Source organism: Diabrotica virgifera, chromosome 1 (assembly GCF_917563875.1).
Source record: "Diabrotica virgifera virgifera chromosome 1, PGI_DIABVI_V3a".
NCBI classification, from domain to species: Eukaryota; Metazoa; Arthropoda; class Insecta; order Coleoptera; family Chrysomelidae; genus Diabrotica; species Diabrotica virgifera.
The window spans coordinates 250624642-250650611 of NC_065443.1; the positions used below are offsets into that span (position 1 = coordinate 250624642).

General features: G+C 32.3%; 1 protein-coding gene across 1 annotated transcript in view; it reads right to left on the minus strand.

The window, feature by feature from the left end:
* Positions 1–1150: 1150 nt before the first annotated feature.
* The window catches only part of LOC126879074 (cytochrome P450 9e2-like), a 53571-nt gene continuing 28751 nt past the window's right edge, over positions 1151–25970 (minus strand). Inside the window, exons 4-6 of the mRNA XM_050641987.1 lie at positions 18605–18812; positions 11769–12005; positions 1151–2187 (exon numbers count right to left, since the gene is read on the minus strand). Coding sequence (XP_050497944.1) covers positions 1754–2187; positions 11769–12005; positions 18605–18812 — 879 coding nt within the window. The 3' untranslated portion in view covers positions 1151–1753. The remainder of the gene's footprint in view (positions 2188–11768; positions 12006–18604; positions 18813–25970) is intronic.

Consider the following 25970-nt stretch of genomic DNA (forward strand, 5'->3'; position numbering starts at 1 on the left):
TTGTGACGGATATTCTTGAGTTGAGATTGATTTCATGTAATCGAATGAACTATCTTTTAGTAAAGTCGTCGCAGGAACGCAACTCATAAATATTGGCGATATCATTTTAAAGTCTTCTACTTTAAAATGTATAATTTACGTCTGAATTGCCAATATAAATGGGTCAGATTAAATAAATTATTAGAAGAATTTTTTTACTTAGCAACAACATTTTTGTTTATTTTAGTAGTGTATTGTATTTTGACAGCGAAACCCGATTTGGGCTTCGAAACGTTAATAAAATCATTTTTTTGGTAAAATTGTGGCTTATTCCCATAAGAAATAGTTGATTATTTTATAGGTTAATTAAGTATATCGGCGATTTTTTGTGTTTTCTGCATTATTCCTTTAATTTTTAGATTTTTAGTCTACTTTTATATAAAAACAGTTGTTTTTAGAACTCTTTAGCGATTGTGTTAGTATAATATAATATGTTTGAATTATCATCGAAAGCTGATATGATCAACGAAAAAAGAAGATGAATTTGGTGACTTTTCTAGTAACTTTCTTGAGTGTGAATCTGTCTTTTTAGTTTACTCCTCTTTGTTAAAAAATCGACCATAGTAAGATCATATTGACGCGGCTGTAAATATGAGTGCGAGTAAGATGCACCATTGACTGCCGGAATGGCATCTCTCTCGCACTCACCGTTAACGAGAATACGTGCATGGCGCTCATTATTATTACTTAAAAATAACAGCTTAGTAATAAAATAATGATGAAAATTTCTTCAGGGGGGGGGGAGCTTTTCGATCAATTTTAGAGAAAAATTATAAGAGACCTTTTTTGTCCAGAATGGTCCAAAAAGCATAAAAAAATTTGTCCTGACCAAAAAAATTTATTTTTGCAATTTGATTTAAAAAAAATTGGACCACTGTTCACGTGGGCGACTTCTTGAACCTTATTCTGGGATGTCTCACGAATGCGATTATGCAAAAAAATCTCATGGGAATATTTTTTCCAACGAATCCGCCGTTTCCGCCTTGTCTATTGTTGACTTTACAATAAGTGTCCTGTAAAATTATTGTACATCTGTTCGTCGTCATTTATTTCCTATATAAAAAAAACAATTCCAAGCAAAACCAATTATTAAGTAATAACTAAAAGACGATTTTTCTAAAAATATTTTATTACAAACAATAATAACATCCTAAAAATATATCTGTAAATATACAGTACTTACAATATATTATCGGGTATAATATCACAAGAGAGTGAGAATAAATTGAAAATAATGCGACAGTTTTTCTAAAATTTGTTGTCTGGCAATAGACACGAGAGCCCACAGGGCTTCGAGTGGCTATTGCCCAATGACAACAAATTTGAGTAAAAATGAAGCATTCTTTTCTTATTTATTCTTACTGTCGTGTGATATTCGTAAGATTATTTTTTAATACGTATATTATGGATATTTTCCTAAACGTGACAGTTATCAAAACTAGGAAACTGGTTGCCATTAAACAGAAACAATCTACTTTAAAAAATTCTATCGGTAATTTTCTACAGTAGATACTTCTCAGTATAATTTTAATCTGATTGGATAGAATTAAACACGTGATCAAATATCTTACTATACGATTGGAAGTTAAAATCATCAAAAAATAATCAGTAAATAAAATTTGTCATAGACATTATAAAAGATGATATAAATATAACATTTTTAACGAATAAATCTATAATTTCAAAATATTCATCATAAATGAAATTATTATAATTATGATTTAATACGTTCAAATCCCACATTAATACCCTTTCTTGGTATAATCGTAAACACACTTTTGTCCAATTTGATCGGAATATCCGTTTTTTCGATCGGAACTATTTTAAAATATCTCACAATATAGAAAAATAATATTTTTGTCTCAAGCAGCGCTAATCTGGAGCCGATACAATTCCTAGGTCCCAGTCCGAACGGTATATAGGAATAAGGTTTAATATTAGCTTTATTTTCTTCACTGAATCTTTCAGGATCAAAAGTTTCTGGATCTGGAAACAGTTCAGGATCGTGATGCATGGAGTAGGTGGACAAATGTACGATGTCTCCTGGTTTTAGTTGAACTGGTTTTTCTTCAGGTAAAACTGGTTCGATAGTATACGGTTTGTTACAGAGTTTTTCCAAGAAAGCAGCTGGCCATTTTCTTAGGCCTTCTAAAAATATGTACTAAATTAGAAAAACTGGTATTAATAATTAAATAACAAGAAAATATTTTCGGTTATTTTGACGTCTAGACCGTATTATTTAGTGTATGTGAGATAAAACCATTATCGATTTCTAACTATCAAAACGCTTTTCTTTTGCTAAGAATATTTGTTTCGATAAAATACTTACATTTTGAGTTATATATTTGTAAAAAACTGTCTAAAAATGTGTTTTTTTTGTTGAAAAATGAACATATCCGCTCGCAAATAACTCGAAAAATTATTGACTTACTCTATAGAACAAAAGTTGCTTAAAATTAGTCAATACATCCAGTTCCGAACTTATTTTGAACGTATATTTTTTCCCCTGCTTTTTTTCGTTGACGTGTTAGCTTATACCAAATTTCATGTCAACACAAGCGGTTCTTTAAAATTTATGTAATGCGAGAAAATAGACTGTTACAGAGATAGTAGAAATGATTTTTTTGAACGAGAAATATTTTGTAGGGGAATGGGGGGCATGACGCTGTCACGGGGTACCGCACACAAACAAGAAACTACACGTTGGTGAATAGCATGTAGTAACGCAATAGGGAGCGTCATTCGGTGAATATATGATGAGTATACATATATTCGGCGCGCTAATGGTGAATATAAAATTCTTAATTTTATGTCAAAAAATCCGCAATAACTAGTTCTTAAAACCTACCAAATTTCATTTGCATATTTCAACTGGTTTTAAAGCAATAAATAAATCGTCAGTTTGTAAGAAAAAATTCAACATCCCGTATCTCGGAAACGAAACATGTGCGGACATATGTTTGTAAAGCCAACTGTCATTATTTTTTTATGCAGAATTACCCCTTAAAGTTTGTCGCACTTATTTAAAAACACCGTGTATTGATGAAGAACATGTCTAGTTGTTAAAGTATCTAACTTTTTTATTATCCAACACAAACGAATAAATCAAAAAGCAGAATGTTAAGAAAACCTGATACTATAGTTGGGTTTGAATTTCAGTATTTTATAAATGCTAGAATAGTCCACAGGGTGATGCGAACTTTGAGAAAAAAACACAGTTTGATTAGTACACCCGGTATACAGTGAAAATGTACCTCTTTAGCAACAGTATTATTACAGTGGTATTGCTAAAGAATCAGGCTATAACCTGTTCAAAAATCACATAAATCGGCTAACAGGGGCCTGTTTCATAAAAGTGACAAGTTAACAAGTTACAAGTTTACAAATTACAAGTGTTGGCTGACAAGTGTTTAAAAATTTTGTTTCATAAAATGATTGTTGACACTAGTCAAAAATATTTTTGACATTTGTTTTCGACAAGTGTAATAATTATTTAACATAAAACTCACGTCAAAACTATGTCAAAACGACATGTCTCGCGAGTTAAGAAAGGTAGAGTTATTGCGTGAGATTAGAGCGAGGAAAGATATTTTATTTGGAAAATACAGTCACACTTTAATAAAGACGTTGAAAAGTGAACATTGGGGTAAAGTAAGAAAATAGCACTTCAATGGGTCTCATCAATGAAACCAAGCAATATTTATATTGCCGTGATGAACTTTGGCAAAATTTACGGAAGCGTTCAGTGGAGAAGCTGGAAAATGCCAGAAAAACAGACACAGGAAGAGGCGCGATTGCCAAAAAAACGGAGAAAGATTTGTTAGTGTACGAGATTTTGGGAAAAGATTTCACCGGTTTTTAATAGAATTCAAGAAACAACGACAGAAATGGAACCAATTGCAAAAAATGTTGATAAGGTGTCCACCAATAGCCCGGATCAAAATGGAAATCTACACATAATTTTTAATAATTGAGCTTTAACCGCCAAAGCACAATTACTGTTATTATTTCCACCATGTTTATAGAATTCATTCGAAATCTTTCATTGCACTTCATCAATGCATTAAAAGTAAAATTTACTCTTTGACGAAATACTCGTTTTCGTCGTCGATGCCGTACTACCACGTTGACTTCGTCCTCACTGTCGCTTGACCACATTTTTTATGGGAAAATAGGACGGTGACAGGATATTAAGTTCCTGTCACTTTACACTAATAAATGCTAGGAAAAAATGACAACTTTTCATTGATTTATGAAAATCAAGTTTCACCTATGTATTCCCATGTATTAGAAGAAATTTTCTCAAAACAAATTAATACTTTTTTTATGGATATTAATTTAAATCCAGCCTTTTTCAATCATTTATACTTCATAAATGGCCACATTATCAGTTTTACTATACAGATGGATCCAAAGTACAAAACAAAGTAGGATGTGCAATAATCAATATTCAAAGTGGATTTAAAAAATTATTCAAATTGCCTTGTGAATCATCGATATACACCGCTGAAATGATAGCGATACTTTTTGCTTTAAGACACATATTTAGTAACGAGCCCTATAGCTGCATAATATTTACAGACAGTAAGAGTGTCGTTGATAGACTAACTAACGTACATAAGTACCAACAACTCAATCATATAGAACTGGAAATTATGACTCTTTATAATAAAATTGCAAATTTAGGAAAAAATCATTATTTCATGGATAAAGGGACACGCAGGCATTAGGGGTAACGAAACAGTAGACAGGCTAGCCAAATCCGCTCTAGAAATAGGCGAAGAACTTCCCATGAACTTACTACCCATTTCGGATATTGATATTATTAGTAGACGACACCAAAAAGAAAATTGGCAAAGGTATTATCGAAACACGAGAACTGGTAGTGATTACAAACAAATGCAGCCTGAAATTCCCATTAAAAGATGGTTTCATTCTGTATCAAATCGCCATTTCATAAGAGTTATAAATAGATTGAGATGTAATCATGCTCTTACCCCCCTTCATATGTACAATGTACAGTTTGGGTCTCACAGAGTCACCTAACTGTGAGTGTGGAAAAGAAGGTGATCTACTACATATTCTCCTCGAATGTTCACATCAATCAGTAAATATAAACAAATTTTATGATAATCTTAATATATTAAAAATTCCACTTCCCGTCTACCTGAACAATTTGATATTTTCTGAAGATATTAATATATTAAAAACAATTTACGAACATATCAAAAACTGTAAATATAGATTGTAGCAATAAAATTTACCCTGTATTTAAGAAATTTTGTTAAAACAAAGCAGGCATGTTTGTTAAAACAAAACAAACATGTTTGTTTTGTTGTTATTTTGTTTTAAACCCTGTAGATTTAAGTAATTATTGTATATTATAATTGAAAAAAGAAAAGAACAAAAAAAGAGAAAAGAAAAGAAAAAAAAAACAGAAAAAATAAAAAAAGCAACAAAAAAAAAAGAAAAAAAAACTAAGAAGATGTAAACCTCCGCGAGAATGATGAATCGGGTTTACGTCTTAGAGTAGTAAAAAAAACAATTTATAAAAAATAACAATAAAAAAAATAATAAAAAAAAACAAATTAACAATATAAAAAAATGCAACAAAAAATACAAAAAAATAAAAATTTACAAAAAAATGAACAACCAAAACAGAGTATTACTTAGATAATAATTGTAGATAATAATGTTAGTTTGTTATGTATTTAGAGTTAGAAATACAGAAAAATTCCTCTGATTGAAAAATCAAATTTGTTTGTTTTTAAAATAACAAAATGTCTGGCTAATTGGCTCGGCCAAGGCCATCAAATTCACTCAAAAAAAAATTCATTGATTTATTTTTTATGAAACAAAAACCTACCTACAAATGTAAAACAAACTTGTAAAAATAAGACTTATTACTTGTCACTGATAATCTACTCTTGTCACTTTATGAAACAAAAACTTGTCACAAGTCTTGTTTGGCACTTGTCCGACAGGAATTGTCACTTTTATGAAACAGGTCCCTGGTTTAGGAAATATGAGACATCAAAAATGACCAAATTTTTAAGTGGGCCGATTTCTATGCATGTAAGTTTATTATATAATTCGTAAATAATTTTTTTTCGATTATAGCGCCATCTATCGACAACTTGAATAACTGTCATAAATGTCTATAATCACAGGTGCCTTTTTTTCTGTCACATACAATTTAATGCTTTAGAAAGAAATCGAAAAACTGTGACGCACTGAAAGATGTCTATGAGAAAAAGAATACATACAGCTCCCGCAACGAACCATGGCCGATGAGAAACGCTGTCGTCGGTCGTAGGCCCACCTAGATATTTAAAATTTCCGGAAAAATTGGGTGCAGGAAAAAACCTGTTTTTTTCCGGAAAAAACAAAAAAAATGGAAAAATAGGGAAAAATTGACATTTGTTACAATATACTAAACAAATTCTGCATCCCGTATCAAAATCGATAAATTTAGTAGAATTCGATAGATCTATATTATCAGATGTGCCTTTTGTCTTTAAGTAGGTATATAAAAGACACAATATTAAAAAATATTCCCCAACAAGTTAACCAGACTAGTTCTCTTATCGAAAGCTTGCTAAAATAACTTGTGATCTAAAATTATTGTCACCATAGGTGGCTTTGAACGACAGAGATAGCTATACAGTGCATGTCTATTCTTAATTCAGATAAGAGGTGCGTTCGCGGGTACAGTTGACAAATTGTCGCCGACAATTTCTAACCTCACTTAATATAAATAATACCGTTAACAGATAAATATACAAGGTATATTTACTGTTAATTAATATTAATAACTAATTATTAAATTATACTAGGTAAATATCCCTTGTATATTTATCTATTAACGATATTATTTATATCATTTTAAAGTGCGCATGCGTTTTGCTGCTAATTTGTCGCCGACTAGTCGCCGACAGGCTCCCGCGAACGCACTTATACTTTCCAGTTTACGTCAACTTTGCAATGTGCGTCAACTTAACAAGAAAAGTTAGGTTATGTAGTTTGTTTGATTTTATTTATTATTGTTACTCATAATTTTGTTAATTCTTTTTATTTCTGATTAAAGTTCTGTGTTAGGCTTTGACTGATTTTTTATGTTTTATAATGTTAATCATAATTAATTGATAAACCAATGATATAAATTCAGATTAAAACAAGACATACGTAATTTTTTGCACGGCTAGCTTGGATCCCAATAATTGTGGATCGCTCGTTATGTATGTTGAAAAACGCTACGAATTTTGTTTTAAGCTGATAAACTTTGCAGCCTCTTGATGCTCGCTTTAAAGAAGAATAATTGAATGAAGACCAACTAATGGAAGCCATAGACTTCATTTCTGAAATGGCTTGTTCACTAAGGCCCGGTCTTTTCACCTCCGAATAACTAGCTATCGGGAACAGATTTACATGTAATTTGCCGGATAAACTTCCCAATAACTATTGTTCGGAGGTGAAAAGACTGGGCTTAAACCTAGACGTAGGGAAGGTGGTGGCAAATTTAGCCCAATTTAGAACAAAAACTGGATTTTTTAGTCGAAATTCTTTATGGGATAGTGCAAATATGTAGTACTAACCCCGTCATATGGTAGCAAGGTTTATGTACATAGCAGCCACTTATGCCAATTGCCTCCCGAATTTTAAATGGACCTCCATATTCCGCCTCTTCAGAAAGAAACTGGTCTTTAGGCCGATCGTCTATTGGAAGCGTAGTCGCGCGACTCGAAGGTAGCGCGTATACGCCCGTATAGAAGCGACTAATCCTAACAAATAAAAGGTAACTAAACAACGTTCACTGCAAACGACTTTGAGCGACCGGGCTCGGCCGACCACAAGCGACTGATCCCTCTAGAATGGGATTAGTCGCTGGTAATCGCATGTTGATGCTACATTGGTTTGCAATAAATATATGTGCAGGTATTTTTGATATTGTATTAATTTTCGATAATTGTGTTATTTTCGATATGGAAATTGATAACGAAAAACTGATTAGTGCCGTTTATGAAAATTCTCCGTTGTGGGACAAAACGTGAAAGACACAAGATATCATTAACGTGATGTTCAAAGGACATTGTGGTCGAAAGTTGCAGAAGAAATAGGTGCTAGTGATAAGAGTTTTTAGTTTTATTATTTTATAATATATATTTCGAAACTTTCGAAAGAATTTTTATTTGAAATTTTTACAATAATAAACGTCTTACATCTAAACCAAGTAAATATAAAGTTATATAAATCTTTAAATTATTTTTATTAACAAATTACAATGTGTTTTTTTTCAATTTGGTGAAAAATGTAATTAAATACTGATAAAGTATAGTAAATATTTCGTATAAATTTGAATCGCCAACAATATATGGAAGAGTCGATTTCCGCTAAAGGGGAGGCCATTGTACAAAGGTACAAACCTTTTTTTTAAGTTGTTAATAAATAACATACATATTTGTGTAATAAATTATTCCTTTCAAACTATGCTTTCTATGTATATTTTACACGCTATTCACAAAAATACACTTTCTTTTGATGATGACAGTCAGTTTGACAGTCGCAAACTAAGTAGTATACAGTCGTCTGCAGTGGATGATACCAGTCGCTCAGTCGCATGATCGCACATACACGGACGTATACGCGCTACCTACGAGTCGCGCGACTACGCTTCCAATGGACGACCGGCCTTTATACGGCCTCATATATGCAAGCAAAAAGAATATGTTATCACAGGATAAAATTTATAAGTTGATTTAAATTTGGTTATAAACGAAAAACAGATATTGATTTACGATACTAGACCAGATCCACTTTTAAAAGAGACTGACAAAAATCATGTTGTTTGTGTTATCCGTTCAGAATGGTGAAGAGGAGATGCATCTGAATCAGATGCTTGGTCTTAAGATTCAGATTCAGACTCAGATAAAAATATACCATGAGCAATTTGGTTAAATAATGTGCTTGACACTTACAATTAAAATCTCTTATTTTAAGTACACTTAAGTCTCAATTATAAAATATTTTCAAATTTTCCGATTTTTTCCAATTTTTCCAATGGTCTGGAAAAAAACGGAAAAAACCTGTTTTTTTCCCAATTTTTCCCGTTTTTTTTCCGACATGGTAATTCTCTAGGCCCACCTAAACTTTACACAGACAGGATTTCTCTCACCGGCCATGCTTCGCTCCGGGAGCTGTAGATCTGGTTTTAAAAATAAATAAATACATCAGAGATAGATACAATAGAGTTGCGTTCCTGGGTCGACTTTACTGAAAGATAGTTCATTCGATTACATGAAATCAACCCCAACTCAAGAATATCCGCCACAAAAAAATCATAACATGTGATCTGTCTTTAAAAAGACAACCAAATGCAACGACGACAGTAAAATTCTCGCGTTAGAGATTCCATAGCAAATCACGAGGGAAAACCAGGAAAAAACCTCGTGATACTATCCTGACATCGTAAGTATTAAGTCTCACTTTAGTTTACTCTCAAAACTAATACCAAATTCTGACCTTAATATGTACAACATGTTTTTTTTAAATTATAAATAAGATTAATAATACATAGATATATAAACAATACTAAAATATAAAATATGTACTAACTCGATATGTCATTGACTTACTAATCCTGGTATTTTCTTTCTATTGACTTCCTCTTTTAGTATGGGTAACGACATCCTACTGCATTCTACCGAGGAATTTTCGACACAATTGGTTTCATTTAGCATAATTAAAGCCGCTTTTTTGATTTTTTTCTGTACTATCTGTTTCTTTCAGGACTATACTTGAATCTCTCCACTGAACTCTATGTTCATTATCCCATGCGTGTTGACAATTGTGTCGCAAATTCCTCGGTAGAATGCAGTAGGATGTCGTTACCCATACTAAAAGAGGAAGTCAATAGAAAGAAAATACCAGGATTAGTAAGTCAATAACATATCGAGTTAGTACATATTTTATATTTTAGTATTGTTTATATATCTATGTATTATTAATATTATTTATAATTTAAAATAACATATTGTACATATTAAAGTCAGAATTTGGTATTAGTTTTGAGAGTAAACTAAAGTGAGACTTAATACTTAGGATGTCAGGATAGTATCACGAGGTTTTTTCCTGGTGTTCCCTCGTGATTTGCTATGGAATCTCTAGCGCGAGAATTTTACTGTCACCATTGCATGTGGTTGTCTTTTTAAAGACAGATTACATGTTATGATTTTTTTTGTGAGGGATATTCTTGAGTTGGGGTTGATTTCATGTAATCGAATGAACTGTCTTTCAGTAAAATCGTCCCAGGAACGCAACTCATAAATATTGGCAGTATCATTTTAAAGTCTTCTACTTTAAAATATATAATATATGTCTGAATTGCCGATATAAATGAGTCAGATTAAATAAATTATTAGAAGAATTCTTTTACTAAGCAACAACATCCGATTTGGGCGTCGAAACGTTAATAAAATCATTTTTTTAGTAAAATTGTGGCTTATTTGCCATCAAAACTATTTAATTGCAAAAATTCCACAAGAAAATAGCTTCAGAACAACATAGAGATCTTTTATTGTAGCATAGCTCTGAAGATGTACAAAAATAATACAAATACAATAAGAACCAATAACGAAGAATCTAGAGAATTTACTACAAGTCAAGGGGTCAAACAGGGATGCGTGCTGAGTCCACTGCTATTTTCAGTGTTACTGGATGAAGCGATAAAGAAAGCCAAGAGAAGAATGAGAAAACTAACATTAGGATACTGGCAAATGAAACGGACTCAACTATCGGAGCTACTATTCGCAGACGACATGGTATTGATAGCGGAAAACAGAGAAGACCACAGAACAATCTTGAAATCCTAGAAGAAGAACTATCAAACATAAATATGAAAATTAATACAGAGAAAACAAAAACAATGATAATTTCAAATACGAGGAAGACACACGCAATAGAATTAGACGGGAAACAACTAGAGCAAGTGGAATACTTTAAATATCTAGGAGTAATAATCGAAGCAAATGGTAAACAAGACATGGAAATAAACGAGAGAATGGGACGAACGGGAAGCTTATTTAACGCTATGAAAACAACATTTTTGGGGAAAAAAGAGATACCGGAGAAAGTAAAAACGGCAGTCGTTAAATCAGTAGTTAGACCAACAATCATGTATAGCAGTGAGACATGGACATTGACGGGGAGAGAAAAATCCAGAGTCAATGCTATGGAAATGAGGTTCCTGAGGAAAATAGCAAACAGAAAGAGGACAGACCAAATACGAAACGAAACAATTAGACAAAACCTAAAACTGGAACCAATTAATGAAAACATAGTGGAGGGACAACTTAGATGGTTCGGGCACGTGTGTAGAATGTCGAACGAGAGTCTTACAAAACAAGTGTTCGAAACGAGAGTGCAGGGGAAAAACAAAAGAGGAAGACCAAGAGTTATGTGGGTAGATGAAATCAGGAAAGAAGTCGAGAAGAAGGGATTGACATTGGAAAGTGCAAGAAACCTAACGCAAGATCGAAAAGCATGGAGACTACAATGCCAAACCCAACTCCACCAGCCTTACACCTAAAGGTAGAAAGGCTTAGGACTAAGTAAGTAAGTAAGTAAGCTCTGAAGATTGCTTTAAAAGCCGAAAGCACTCAGCTAGGAATTAAATATTTTACACACTTCAAAAGTACTCTTCTCTCCCTGCCTTTCAGTCTAAAAATATTTACCTGACACTACCATATTCATATACTTCATGTTCACAAGAGCTTCGTACGTTAATTTTCCATTACAATTTTCCATAGTTGCTTTAACTTCTTCTCTTAGGGTTTCTTGAATATCTAGATTGGCACATAGTTCATAACCTAAAAAGCTCATTAAGTTGGAACTGGAGTCAAAACCTGCAAAGAAGAAGACAAGAGCTTGGGCGACAATATCGTCGTTGGTGATATCGGTTTTTACTTCAGCTGGAAATTGAAATAAGTATTAGTATTAAAAAATGTAAACTCTAGATAAAAAAGGTATTGCACCGAGAGGAGTGTCCACAGAAGTGAAAATTTCTTAAATTGGATTGAAATTATAATTAGAGATAATGCTGTGTAGTGCCCTTTCTGGTAGTCGTCTGGTTTGTTTTATCAATTTTGATATATTCGTTATATCTCCCCTCTCATTTGCCATGTCGCATGTAAGGATTCGATCAGTTGTTTATTTTGTACTTAGCCAGAGGCCTTCTGTAAGTCAATAGATCAAAATTTGTCTTATAGTATATTAGACCAGGGCGCATCTGTAAAAATATTAGTACATTTGGACGTTGAGAGGTGACTCAAATTTTTTTGCAGAAATTGCTTGAAAATAACTCAAATAATAATATTTAAGTTATCCTCCCTCTCAAAAAGGTCCGGAACATTGTTTAAATAATCAAAATGTCAAAAAATGAAGGAAAAATTCGATTTTTTTCTTCGTTTTTTGATTATAACTTTAAGAGTATTCATTACCGAGAAAAGTTGTATTGACATAAAAGTTGTGTAATTAAATTTGCTACAATATAGAGTTGGTTAAAAATTAAAAAAATAGTCAACCTTGTTGCAAAATAGCAATAATTGGGAAAAAAACTATACAAAAACAAGTATTCGCATTTTACGTTTTTCAACCATTTATGCTAAACTTAGGACCTTTAAATTTCACCCAGAAAAACTATATGATACAGTTAAACAATACTGTAAATTTCATTAAGATCGGTTCAATAGATTTTGCAAAATAAATTTTGCAATCCAGCTTTCGCAAAAAAAAATCATTTTTCAAACTGTTACAGGACTGAAAATAAAGCAGATAGGAAGTTGGAATTTTTAATGCTTATAGAAGTGTACTGTACCTTTTATCTGCAATTTGCAAAACTAAAATCGATTAACCACCACGGCGTCAGAAATTTTTTTAAATAAACATTAATTATTGGTGTTGCGCGTAGGACACCGGATAGTTTGCTCTGATTGGGCATTCCAATGACCTTTGATAATTATTGATACATTTTAATTTTTATTACATTTCGATATAAATAAATAAATTTGTTTATTGCAAAATAAAAACACATACTCTATCCTTTGAAATAACACTTTCTTTAGCAAAAACTTTCTTTGTTCATATATTTTAACTTGAGAATAAAAGTTTATTATTTTTAAACATATACAATTGTTTAAACAATATTTCACAAACAATAATAAAATTAGTTTGATTTTTGTGGTATTAAAATATTAAAATACATCAAAATATAGAGTAAGAAAATAATATATTAGATGAAGATTGGAAGAAATTTTGGGTGGAAATCAACTTCATGTGAATCGAACACCGCTTTCCTGCGCGTAGCACCAATAATTAATGTCTATTTAAAAAAATTCCTGACGTGGTAGTTAATCGATTGTAATTTTGCAAATTGCAAATGAAAGGTACAGTACACTTCTATACGCAAAAAAAATTTCAACTTGCTATTTGCTTTATTTTCAGTCCTGTAACATTTTGAAAAAATGAATTGTTTTTGCGAAAGCTAGATTGCAAAATTTATTTTGCAAAATCTATTGAACCGATCTTAATGAAATTTACAGTATTGTTTTACTATATCATAAAGTTTTTCTGGGTGAAATATGAAGGTCATATGTGTAGCATAAATGGTTGAAAACGTAAAATGCGAATACTTGTTTTTGTATGGTTTTTTTCGCAATTATTGCTATTTTGCAACAAGGATGACTATTTTTTCAACTTTTAACTAATTCTATATTATAGGAAATTGAATTACGCAACTTTTATGTCAGTACATCTTTTCTGGGAAATGAATACTTTTAAAGTTATAATCAAAAAACGAAGAAAAAAATCGAATTTTTCCTTCATTTTTTGACATTTTAATTATTTAAACAATGTTCCGGACCTTTTTGAGAGGGAGGATAACTCAAATATTATTATTTGAGTTATTTTCAAGCAATTTCTGCAAAAAAATTTGAGTCACCTCTCAACGTCCATCTCAAAACAGATGGGCCCTGGACTATATCTATTTTCATGCATAGTATAGTCGAGATGCAAATCGGCGGGAATGCGCATTTTATGAATGAAATTCGATATGTTTAAGACATTACAGAAGCCGCTAGAGATAAGATAATTTAACAACCCATTAATCAATCTGAATTAGTCGACGGGTATTAGTACAGTTAACATAATTAGACAATAACTGGACAATAATGATTCTGCAACAAAAAATTAACGTTTTTCTACATTAATGACAAAAAAGCAAGTTTATTAGCGAATCCGAATTCCAAATTATTTTGCACATCATATTTGAAACATTATTGGGTTAAAACATCTCATTTTGTTGAAAAAAAAATATACTAATTTGCCTGGACTAAATTACAGTTCTGTTTATCTAAGAAGGGATATGTTAATATTAACATTCACAAAATTTTACCAAACTGAATTTTGTTATATTCGGTGCAAATTTTTCAACCGATTTCAGCGCCGACTATACCCTATGATATGGGTTATGCAACTATACGTTTATTAATAACGAAGATACCGTGTAGTGCCCTTTTAGTAGTCGTCTTGTTTGTTTTTTCTATCTTAATATAATCTTTATCCCTTCACTTTCATTTAACGCATCAGGCGCTCCAATCGGATCATTAACAACGGAGCTATGGTGTAATGCCCTTTTGACAATTCCGCCTTGTTTGTTTTTTTGTCATTGTACTAGTTACCCTCTTAGTCCATTAAAATGTTAAATTTAGGTTGCATTTCTTAGAGGAGTCAATTTTATTTTTTTAATGTGTAGGGGGGTTCAGTAGAAGCTTAAGTTCAAGTTTTTGGGGTCGCCACCCTTGTCCTTCGGCCGCCATATTGGAAAAAGGGGTGCAAAGGGTTTTCGTACTCTATCTTCTAAACTAGCAATCCTACAGAAAATTTAATTACACATAAAATGTAGAAAATTAAATTTTCTACAATTTTATATCTATTACTTTTTATCTTCAAGTGACTAACAAAAAAGTTATAAACAAAAATATGAGAAAATTTTGTAAGAAGTTTTCTTTTGGAGGTTAAAACTTTTTTTCCGTTCATTTCACAATAAAATAACATAATAGCGATTTTGTAGAGGATTTTTCAATGAACAATTTTCACTATAAAGTTGTTTAATTTTATTTATTATCTAGGTTTTAGAGCGCTCCAAACTTGACCAAAATCTCGAATTCTCATAGGAATACAATAAAAATAAATATTTTTCTACAACCACTATCCAAAGTGCACTTTTCTGCACGGTTTTATGTTAGCAAACTTGATATTTTCTCACAGTATAAGATATTTGACATCAGTGTGCAGAAAAGTGACGTTTCTGTGCCGCAAAGTGACGTTTCTGTGCCGCAAAGTTCTTTTCTGCACAGTTGACTACCTCATTCTGAGTAACGTTATATTCTGTTTACATCCGTGGTTAAACTTTAGACAAATATATAACCTATAAGACAATTATAATATTTAACTATAGCATATAAACTAAATTATGGATGTTACAACTGTTTTATTTTACAATTTTATTCTTATTAAACATTTTTTAATTATCAAATAACCAATAAGGATTTAGCAACCTGTGCAAGAGACGTCGAATGAAGTAGGTTTTGTGTAAATCCGTGACTGCATAAATATAATGTCAATAATGTGTAATAATTGTTTAAATTTAAACAAATTAAGGCAGTGCATTAATTTTTTAACTGATTTCTGTGCAATTTATTTAGGTATAGGAATTTAAATTGATTAGTAGGTATTAATTAAATACAGTTTAAAATTTATCACATAGGTACCTATTATAATTAATCGTCGTTTGGAAATTGTGATTTTTATTTTTAGGAAAAACTGTGCTTGTAGAAAAAGTATAGTGTGAAACACGTGCAGAAAGGTAATTTCTCACTCGTTTGAATTGCGGCACTCGCTTGCGCTCGTACCGCAACTTTTCAAACTCGTGAGAAATTAGTACCTTTCTGCACTTGTTGCACAATATACTATTTTCTGTCCATATAAGTATTAGGCGAGCGGCATCAACCGTTATGCCGACCACGAAAATCAAATTTAAGGTGAATGACCAAGTTTTGTCTATTTTTATGTTTTGGAGGTCGCTGAATCCGAATATGAAGTTTATTTTTATCTAGAGGTGGTGGAACATGTTCAAAAGTCAAATTTTATACAAAAAGTCCAAAAATCAATTTTGATGATTTTTAAAATTTACCTCGCTGTATCTTTGGTCGCTGTAAATATATCCTTTTGAAAATTTTACTGTGTCATATCTGAGGTATGTAAATAACAATGAAATTTGTCCAAAATGTTTAAACATATTAAAAAATGAGTTGTTAATTTTTAAACATTTTGTCATCATATTTCGTTAGTTTCATGTTTACTTAAAAAAGTTGAGTGACAAACTTTTTAGTTTATAATTTTAACCAACACAACAATAAAATATAATTCATGAAGAAGTTTTTTGGAAAATTTTAAGTCAAAATATACAATAGAAAAAAAGTTATGTTACTTCATAAACAAGCGGCACACCCCAAAAAACGCTTATATCTCGAGATCCTGGCCACGGTGTGGTGAATGGCTAATTTTGATCATACTTTATGATTTTGATAACAAAAATTAGTTTTTTGCTCTTCTTAAGAATTTTGCAATATGCGGTTGCGTCATTCTTCTTCTGAACCGGCGAATTTGTCCTCAAACATTTTCTTGGGCCGTTCCTATGCTTCGGGTTATAAGTTTTATGTGGGGAGAAAGGTCAAAAACAGATTAATAATAGCATAGGAATGTTAAAATCATAATAAATTGTATGAATAAAAAATATATATAGATAGAAAAGTAAGCCTAACTTTTGTTTTTATTATATCCCTATGAGTATTCGAGAATCTGGTCAAGTTTGGAGCGCTGTAAAACCTATAGGTATAATTAAATAGGATTAAACAAATATTGTTCGCTGAAAAACCCTCTACAAAATTGCTATAATGTTATTTTATTTTAAAACGAACTGAAAAAAAGTTATAACCTCCAAAAGGAATCTTGTTAAAAATTTTTTACATATTTTTATTTATATCTTTTTTGTTGGTCACTTAACGATAAAAAGTAGTAGAAATAAAATTGTAGAGAATTTAATTTGCTACATTTTATGTTTAATTAGATTTTTCTTAGGGTTGTAGTTTACGAGATATAGCGCGAAACCCCTTTGCACACTATTTCCAAGATGGCGGCCGGGGGACAAGGGTGGCGACCCCAAAAACTTGAACTTAAGCTTCTACTGATCCCCCCTACACATTAAAGAAATAAAATTTTCTCCTCTAACAAATGCAAGGTACGGCTTAAAAAATGTAACATTTTAATGGAGTAGCGAAATTTATTCTCTTTCCAACGAAACTTCATTCGTCACGATCGTAGCGGTGTCGGTAGCAAATATCTGACGGGAAATCAAAGCTTTTTCCCAATCCAAAAAGTGCACACGTCGCTAAAGAATTTTTCACTTAAAAAATAGTTTAAACACTAATCGGTTATAATTATGAAGACATTAGTTGATGCAAGTACTAAAAGAGCTGATGAATTTTTGGAATACCTGAAAAACCAGAAATATGTTACAATGCATATGAAGTATCATAAAAAGTACATCGGAAAGCGTTCTATTGCTGAAGCTAACAAACAAGGGAAGAAGAAGAAGCTAGTATATCTAAAATATCTCCGCCTTGTAATACCGCAGATCCGATCTCCTTGTCTTACCTCTTTGCGAATTTTTGTAACCCTGAGTGTGTAACTTGACCAGATTATAAGTCTACTCGTGTTTTATAAATGGCAGTGAGATAGAAAAAGTCCAGAATATATCTACCTAGGCCAAATCCTAAAACTTGACAAAGAGAACCAAAGTGCAGAAATTACTAGGAAATCAAGACTAGCTTGGGCAGGATTTGGAAAACTTAGTTGGACACTTAAGAACCGTTCAACCAGTGCATTCTTCCTATCTTGACATATGGATGTCAAACCTGGACCCTAACCAAGGCAAATATCAATAAACTAGCTACAACAGAAAGAGCAACGGAAAGAGCAATGCTAGATATAGGACTGTCAGATAAAGAGGGGAACGACTGGGTAAGATCAAAAACTAGGCAAAAAAAGTCGAGGACATAACAACAAGATTTGCCAAACTTGAATGGAGCTTCGCAGACCACACTGCTAGACAAAAAGGCCAACGTTGGAAAGCAACAATACAACACTGGAGACCTTACGGAAGTAAACGACAGAGAGGAAGTCCTCAGATGAGGTGGTTTGATGATATTAAAAAAATTGCTGGAACAAATTGGAAATATGTTGCTCAGGATAGAGACCGGTGGAAGTAGTTGGGAGAGGCCTATGTCCAAACGTGGACGATAGAAGGCTAAGAAGAAGATGATAATTGATATTATTTTGCAAAATATGAAATTTGGGGCACCTTTAGCGTACATACTGATTCTTAGAACTTTCTTACAATATCTTAATCAATACATTAATTCAGAAAAAAAGGAATTAAATCAGAACTTACATTTAAGATGTTCTTCAACTGTGGCATATCCAGTATCAGCTGTAGTAGGGTGTTCATCGACTTTAGAGCTTCCTTTTCTTGCCTCTAGAAGTAAATGGATCATATCTGGTCTCACTATTCCTTTTTCTTCTCTCATTTTAATAGAATTTTTAATAATATTCGTAAAGAAATCACCAATGGTTTGTTCGATGATTCTAATGCTGAAAAGCTAAATATATTTATATATGAATTAAAATAGAATCATTTGTTATTAAAGAAAAAACAAAAAAGAAAAAGAGCTAATATTTAACAAGACACAGATGTGTAACCAAACACTACGGAAAACCAACACACAACAACAGATATTTAAATTACCACTCCAACTACAATGTAAACATAACAAAGGAATTATCAAATCCCTATATCGACGGGTTTTTGACAAAACATCGTAAGCATCAATTTTCCGAAAATGGGATTTTTAATTGGTTCCTTACGATAGTTTACAGCTGATTCAAAATTATTTTTCCCATAATAACATCCTAAGTGTCTACAATTGAATTTAATTTTTATCGTAACCACCGCCCGCATTTCAACCTCATTTTGTGCCTTTGGTATCGTAAACGGCAAGGTAGTACCGACAGATGATAGTAAACGCCATAAATCTTGTCGGTTACGTACTTACGTTTGCATATTTTGCCGCTTACGATAAGATTAAATGATCAAAATGACCGTTAGGATTACTCAGTGTTGTCTTAAATGTGTTTGAACTCAGTGCAAATTTTATTTCGATAGAACAATTTAAAACGAAAATAGTGGTAGTTTTAATAAAACCTTTTATTCAGTAGATGCGGTAAGTCTTTTAATAGAATTTCAAGTCTAATTTACTAATTTGGTAATGACATAACCTATGTTTTTTAGTTGTTCTTGTGCAAATATCATAAATATTATATTTGCAACAAAAATATATCAACTTGTAGTAAGTTCACTAAAACCTGAAACAAATGTAGGGGAGTCAATATAGAACGAATATTGAAACATAGTTTTTAATTCCAACAACTTTTTTTATTTACAATCTTCGATATTGTGAAATATAGAGCTACTTTACTCTTGAACAAGATTCATATTTTTTGACATACCTCTTATGAAATTAATAAAATTTAATATCTGATAGTTTTTTTAAAACTGATAATAAAAAGTCATCAATAAGTTCCAAGTAGGGATGGCGGTTGTTGACAAAACACCGGTTTTCGGTTATACCGGTTATTTTTACTTACGGTTTAACCTATCAGTTATAACCGGTCGAAAAAACCGGTTATTCCAAAAACCGGTCGAAAAAACCGGTTATTCCAAAAACCGGTATTCGGTTTTTTAGTCAATAGCCTTTACCCATTAGGTTACAATGTTATATTTACATTGCGCTTTAGTTTACGATTCTCAGCAGAACGAATCTAGTGGTCTCGGTTATTCTTCATTCTTCTGAGGACGTCTTCGTTTACGACTCCTCAGTACACGAGATCTTAAGTATTTTCTGATATAGCAACATCCTAAATGCTTCCAATGTTCTGCACAATCTTCGTTCAAGATCCACGATTCAACACCGCAAAAAAGGGGCCAGAAGAGGTATGGCATCGCCACATTCTTACTGTTATACCAAGAGCGAGGTTGTGGCTTGTGGAGGAGACCCTCATCCGGTTAAAGACGAATTAATCTTTTCCGATAAACGCTCTTTATATCCTGGTTGTTAATAATTCTTCATTAGTTATGGTGACGAGGTGGCTGTAGTTTATCACTTTTTCTACTGGTATTGATTGACGTAGATTTGACCTTCTGTAATCTTTTTCTTGCTAATTATTACGAGTTTTGTGCTCTATATTTACAGCTATCCATAATTTTGACACACTCATGAAGATGCAGTCGATCTAGAATAGTCAAATCCGTGTTTATCGTCCAGCCAATACTTGGTTTAAAGTATTAGCTGTAATAAAGTAAAGTATTAGTTGGAATTTATGTACTAGCTCTCTAGCTTATATGCTTTTATATCCCCTTTTCCACGAATATACGACTGTGTTGGACTATTTCGACAACGAATATTTTATTGTGCAAAATATGAAGAATGAAAATAAATTGCAAATAACATTGCTGTTTATTGAAATAATTATTAGAGCCATTTACTTTCGTACTTCTATGTTGCACACTTGCACACTGAGATATTCGTTGTCGCGATAATCCAAAACAGTCGTATGTTGGTGGAATGGACCATATAGACGTTTCTCGGTAAATATATGAGGGTGGATTAATATATCTATCTATCTCTATCTATGTAGCCACGAAATTATGTAGTCTTATCCATTTTAGGACGTAGGCCTTCCCTTCTTGTCTTCATTTGTGTCTGTCCTGAGCTTCATCCTGAAGATCATCCATCTGGGACCGGCTTGCTTCTTCAAGTTATCAACCCATCTCATATGTGGTATTCCTGTGGATTAATATAAATGGACCCCATAATATTAAAAAAAAATCCACGAGGAGAAAAGTTTTCCTGTAGTTGGCTGTATTATACCATATATGTATTACAAAAAACAAGTAAAATCCTTTATAAAAGGTATATTTATTAAAGTTTCCTAAAAAGGGCTACATCACACATATTAAAAAAAAATCCCATTTTTTATCTGAATTTACTATTTATTCAAGAGGTAACTTATCCGGTTTTTCTCCGGTTATTACTTTAAAAAGAAAAAACCGGTTATAACCGAGACAAAAAACAAGCGAAAAAACCGATTATTGCGGAATGAAATAACCGGTTTTAGGTTTTAACCGGTAGGTTTGTCCCATCCCTAGTTCCAAGTTATGTAGACATGTGTATAAGAGCTCAAAAAATTACATTTATAATTTTTTAAGCTTGTTATTAAATCTATTTTAGGTAAGTTATACAGAAAAAGGTTTTGATGACTTTGTACAAACATTTTTTTAACTGATATTTTTGGGTTATTGTATTACATGTTTATCTTTCCGAGTTTATCTTTCCTAATTTTCTCAAAAATAAGTTGTTTATTTCATGTCTAAATACTCTGGGCTAATTAGCAAAATTCATGGAAACATTATTTACCAGCAATTTTATTGCTGGAATCGAATTATCAGATCCTATATATTAATAATATAGGTATGCAAAGTCCGTAGATAGTGTGCTACTTTTTTTATAAACAAAATGGCGCCGACAAATCGTATTTTTTTCAATTATTGCTCTATAACTCCGAAGATTTTAACTTTACAACAAAAACGCCCAAATAAAAATTCACCGCAATTAAATTCTGCATAGAGATAAGTTTCTCACGATTTGCTCCAACGAAAATTTTCCTCGGAAAATGCGGGTTTTCCTAACAAAAACTCTAATTTTCAAATAAAGTTTTAGGTAAGTAATTATTAATCAATAATTAAATAACTTAGTGAAATCAAAGCTTTCTTGGTATAGATTGTAATTCCAGAAGCCGGTGAAAATTAAACGAATATTTTACCAACAATTCAATTGTTAATTAACAATTTACGATCGCAATAATAACCAAAATAATCATGATACATTGATCAAACTTATAAAGATTATAAAGATGAAATGCTTAATTAATATTTTATCGACAAAATATAAATTTTTCTTTTTTTTTGCTTAATCTTTAAATTTTGAAAAAAAAAATAGTTATAATACGCTAGTCTAATTAGTAAAGTACAAAGAAAGGTTATTTACCAGCAATTTTATTGCTGGAATCGAATTATAAGATCCTATATATTATTAATATAGGTATTCAAAGTCCGCAGATAGTGTGCTACTTTTTTTATAAACAAAATGGCGCTGACAAATCGTATTTTTTTCAATTATTGCTCTATAACTCCGAAGATTTTAACTTTACACCAAAACACTCAAATAAAAATTCACCCCAATTTAATTCTACATAGAGATATGTTTTTCTCGATTTGCTCCGACGAAAATTTTCCTCGGAAAATGTGGGTTTTCCCAACAAAATCTCGAATTTTCAAATAAATTTTTTGGGTCAGTGATTATTTATCAATAATTATATAGCTTGGTGAAATAAAAGCTTTCTTGGTATAGATTATAAATTCATTCTTTAAATGTTTAAAAAAATTGTTATAAACAAATTAACATTTCTCAGAAATTGTTTATTATATACTAATTTTAAAAAATACTTAAAATGCGTATTTCATAGGTCTTGAAAATGAATGCTTTAAAAAAATTTCCAACCATTTGCAAAAAAGTTATGAAACAGCAAAATAAATATACAATTTCTCCGTTGTTTATAATTTGTTTTAATTGTTTCAAAGCTTAAAAGTGAGTCTATTCCAAGAAGCAATTGGACGTAATATTACGACGTCTTAACGTTGCATTAAATGCCCCAACGTTAATACGCGACGTTGCGACGACGGTCAGAAAACCGCTATTTGCACCTAAGTGGGGAATAGAAATACGGGTTGCCTCGACGTCCCTCTCTCGACTTCTCAGCTCGAGATATTTTATCGTCAAATTACGTTAGTTTTTAGGACTTTGGTCTTGTAAAGTAATAGTATAGAATTCTCTACCACCGAAGTACGGCCAACACACTTCATTTTTACCAAATAGGTTAATAATCTTGGAGGATATTAAATCATCAGAAACTAAGATGCATGACGGCCTGTTGATACTTATTTAAGTAGGCTCCTACTCTATTCAGAATATAACCTAAGTGACTTGTATAATTATGTTATTAATCATCTGCCTCATTGCATAATGCGGTCGAAAATTTACAAACGCAAGGAAGTGTACTGTTAAACTAGGTATAAAAATTGATAAAAACTGAAAGCGCCTCAGAAATTTACTGGTTAAATCGAACAAAACGGTAAAAATAGAAATAACCATCGTAATTAAAAAAACATATTATTATGTCTAGACCCAAACAAAATTATCCTTGATTTATATATAAACAAAATTCGTTAATTAAAATCAAATACTCATTAAAATCTAGCAAAGAAATTGCCAAACATTATGTTTCAAAAAGTGGCTGAACCATGGCGATCTTTCATTAATGGCGGATTTGACTCGCGACCTAAATTGCACTACATTTTAACTGATTTGGACAAGGACACCCCCTGCCGGCCTTTAGTATAACCTATTTTTACCTTGCACACCTCGAATTTACCTATTGGTATACCTAATACGTCCTAAAGTAAGCGCAAACAACCTGGTCTTGACGACAGACTCCCGACGACCGGTCGTCGTCGTGAACACGCCTTAATCTAGAAAAACTAGAAAAACCAAGTGTAAAAAAGTAAGGTTATGTTATGCAATGTAATATCTGTCATATTATAGTCATATAAGTCAAGATGAGTCAAGTCAGATAGGCCCTAATCAGCAAATTTTTACGTCGTTTTGTAGTTGGAAACTAAACAACCAATTGTCGAAAATTTACTTTACAACGTTGGATAGTCGTCGACGTTTTTTAGTAAATTACAGGTATCTTATAAAAAAAAAACTTTGACGTCAGGTTAACGTATACAACTTTACTTAAGTACTACGTTGTTATTAGATACCTACGTTGTATTGTCGTTCTCACCTTCCCGCAAGAACACCCATCAATCTACCATATACCTACTGAGAAAACACCCGACGTCTCCTGAACGTTGGGTTCGATACTAAATACTCTAATCCCCGACGTTGAGCAGTCGTTAAATGTCTTCCAGTAAATTACATTGTAGTATAGGGGTTATACCCGACGTCAGCTTAACGTTAAACCTTAACCTAATAATTAACGTTGGCATTCTCAACGTTGGATTGTCGTTGTCGTCTTCCCGAAAAATACGTCTACCTTACTCGATAAAACACCAACGTCCTCTGAACGTTGGCACCTATCCTAAAAAATACGTTGTAATTCCCGACGTTGAGTAGTCGTTGATGTATGCCACTTAATTGCACTTATACTACAGATAGGTTAAGACCGACGTCAGCTTAACGTCAAACCTTATCCTAATAATTGACGTCGTTATTCCCGATGTCGGTTGGTCACCAGATTATATTACTTATTAGCAGCAACGTTGGTCCATAGGAAAAACAGACGTTGTCCTTGGTTAAGGCTTATTGTGAACCAATTTTGCCCTTAAATTTAACGTCCCGTTAGGACAAAATTGGTTGCAGGTCGTTACTTGGGATGGTACAATATAATTACTCACAAAGAATGTCAAAAATTAGTGCAATGGTTATATTTTAATCAAAGATTAAAAATACTTTTTTTTTTGTAATTTTTAGCACAAAAGTAGGCCCGATACAGAGTCGGAGCTAAAATGTTCACTCGAAGCGACTGACACGCAGCATACATTATTTATTAAAAGTGTACGTCGCGTGGCCGATCGTCGCTCTGAGTGAAAATTTTAGCTACAGTACTGTATTAGTCGACTTTCGCGCGTGTAAATTACAAAAAAATATATTTATAATCTTTAATTAAAATATAGCCATTAAACTGATATTCGATATTTTTTGTAAATAATATGCTTGTACTTTAAACTCACTTCTAAGCTTTGAAAGAATTTAAAGAAATTATAAACACCGTAGTAATCGTATGTTTACTTTGCTGTTTCATAACATTTTTGCAAATAGTTGCAAAAAAGTTTTAAAGCATTCATTTTCTTCTTCTTCTCGTTGTCCTTATGCCCTATAAGAGCGTCGGACTTTGGTATCACCTATCCATCTTTTACCCATTTCTTCCACGCCTTCCGGTCTCCTGCCATTTCCTTCATCTGTTGCACTGTTTTCCCTCTATTTGTCCCGATTTCCTCGATTTGTTCCATCCACCCCTTTCTAGGTCTGCCCCTTCTTCTTTTCCCCTGTCTTTTGGCATCTGTCACCTTCTTTACTAGTCTGTTCTCGTTCATCCTAGTTATATGTCCAAACCAATTTAGTTTTCTTTTTTCAATTTTTTTCTCTATTGGTTCCTGACTTAGCACGTTTCTGATGTTTTCGTTCCTTTCTCTGTCCATCTTCGTCTTTCCAGCTATTTTTCTCAGCTGCTTCATTTCTGCTGCATTTATGGCACTTTCATGTCTTTTATTTGTGACCCATGTCTCGCTTGCATATAGAAGAGTTGGTACTGTGATTGTATTATATACATGCATTTTTGTTTCCTGGCTGATTTCCCTTTTTCCCAGTATCGTATTATTAATGGCATAGTATATTTTCGTAGCTTTCTTTGTCCTATTTGCAATTTCTAGGTCTAGCTTTCCGTCATTCGATATTATCGTGCCTAGGTACTCGTAGGCCGTCACCCTCTCCAATTCTTGTCCTTTACAGAGCACTCGTGTTTCGCCTTCAATTTCCTGCTCCTGCTGACCTATTTTCATCGTCTTGCATTTGCTGATG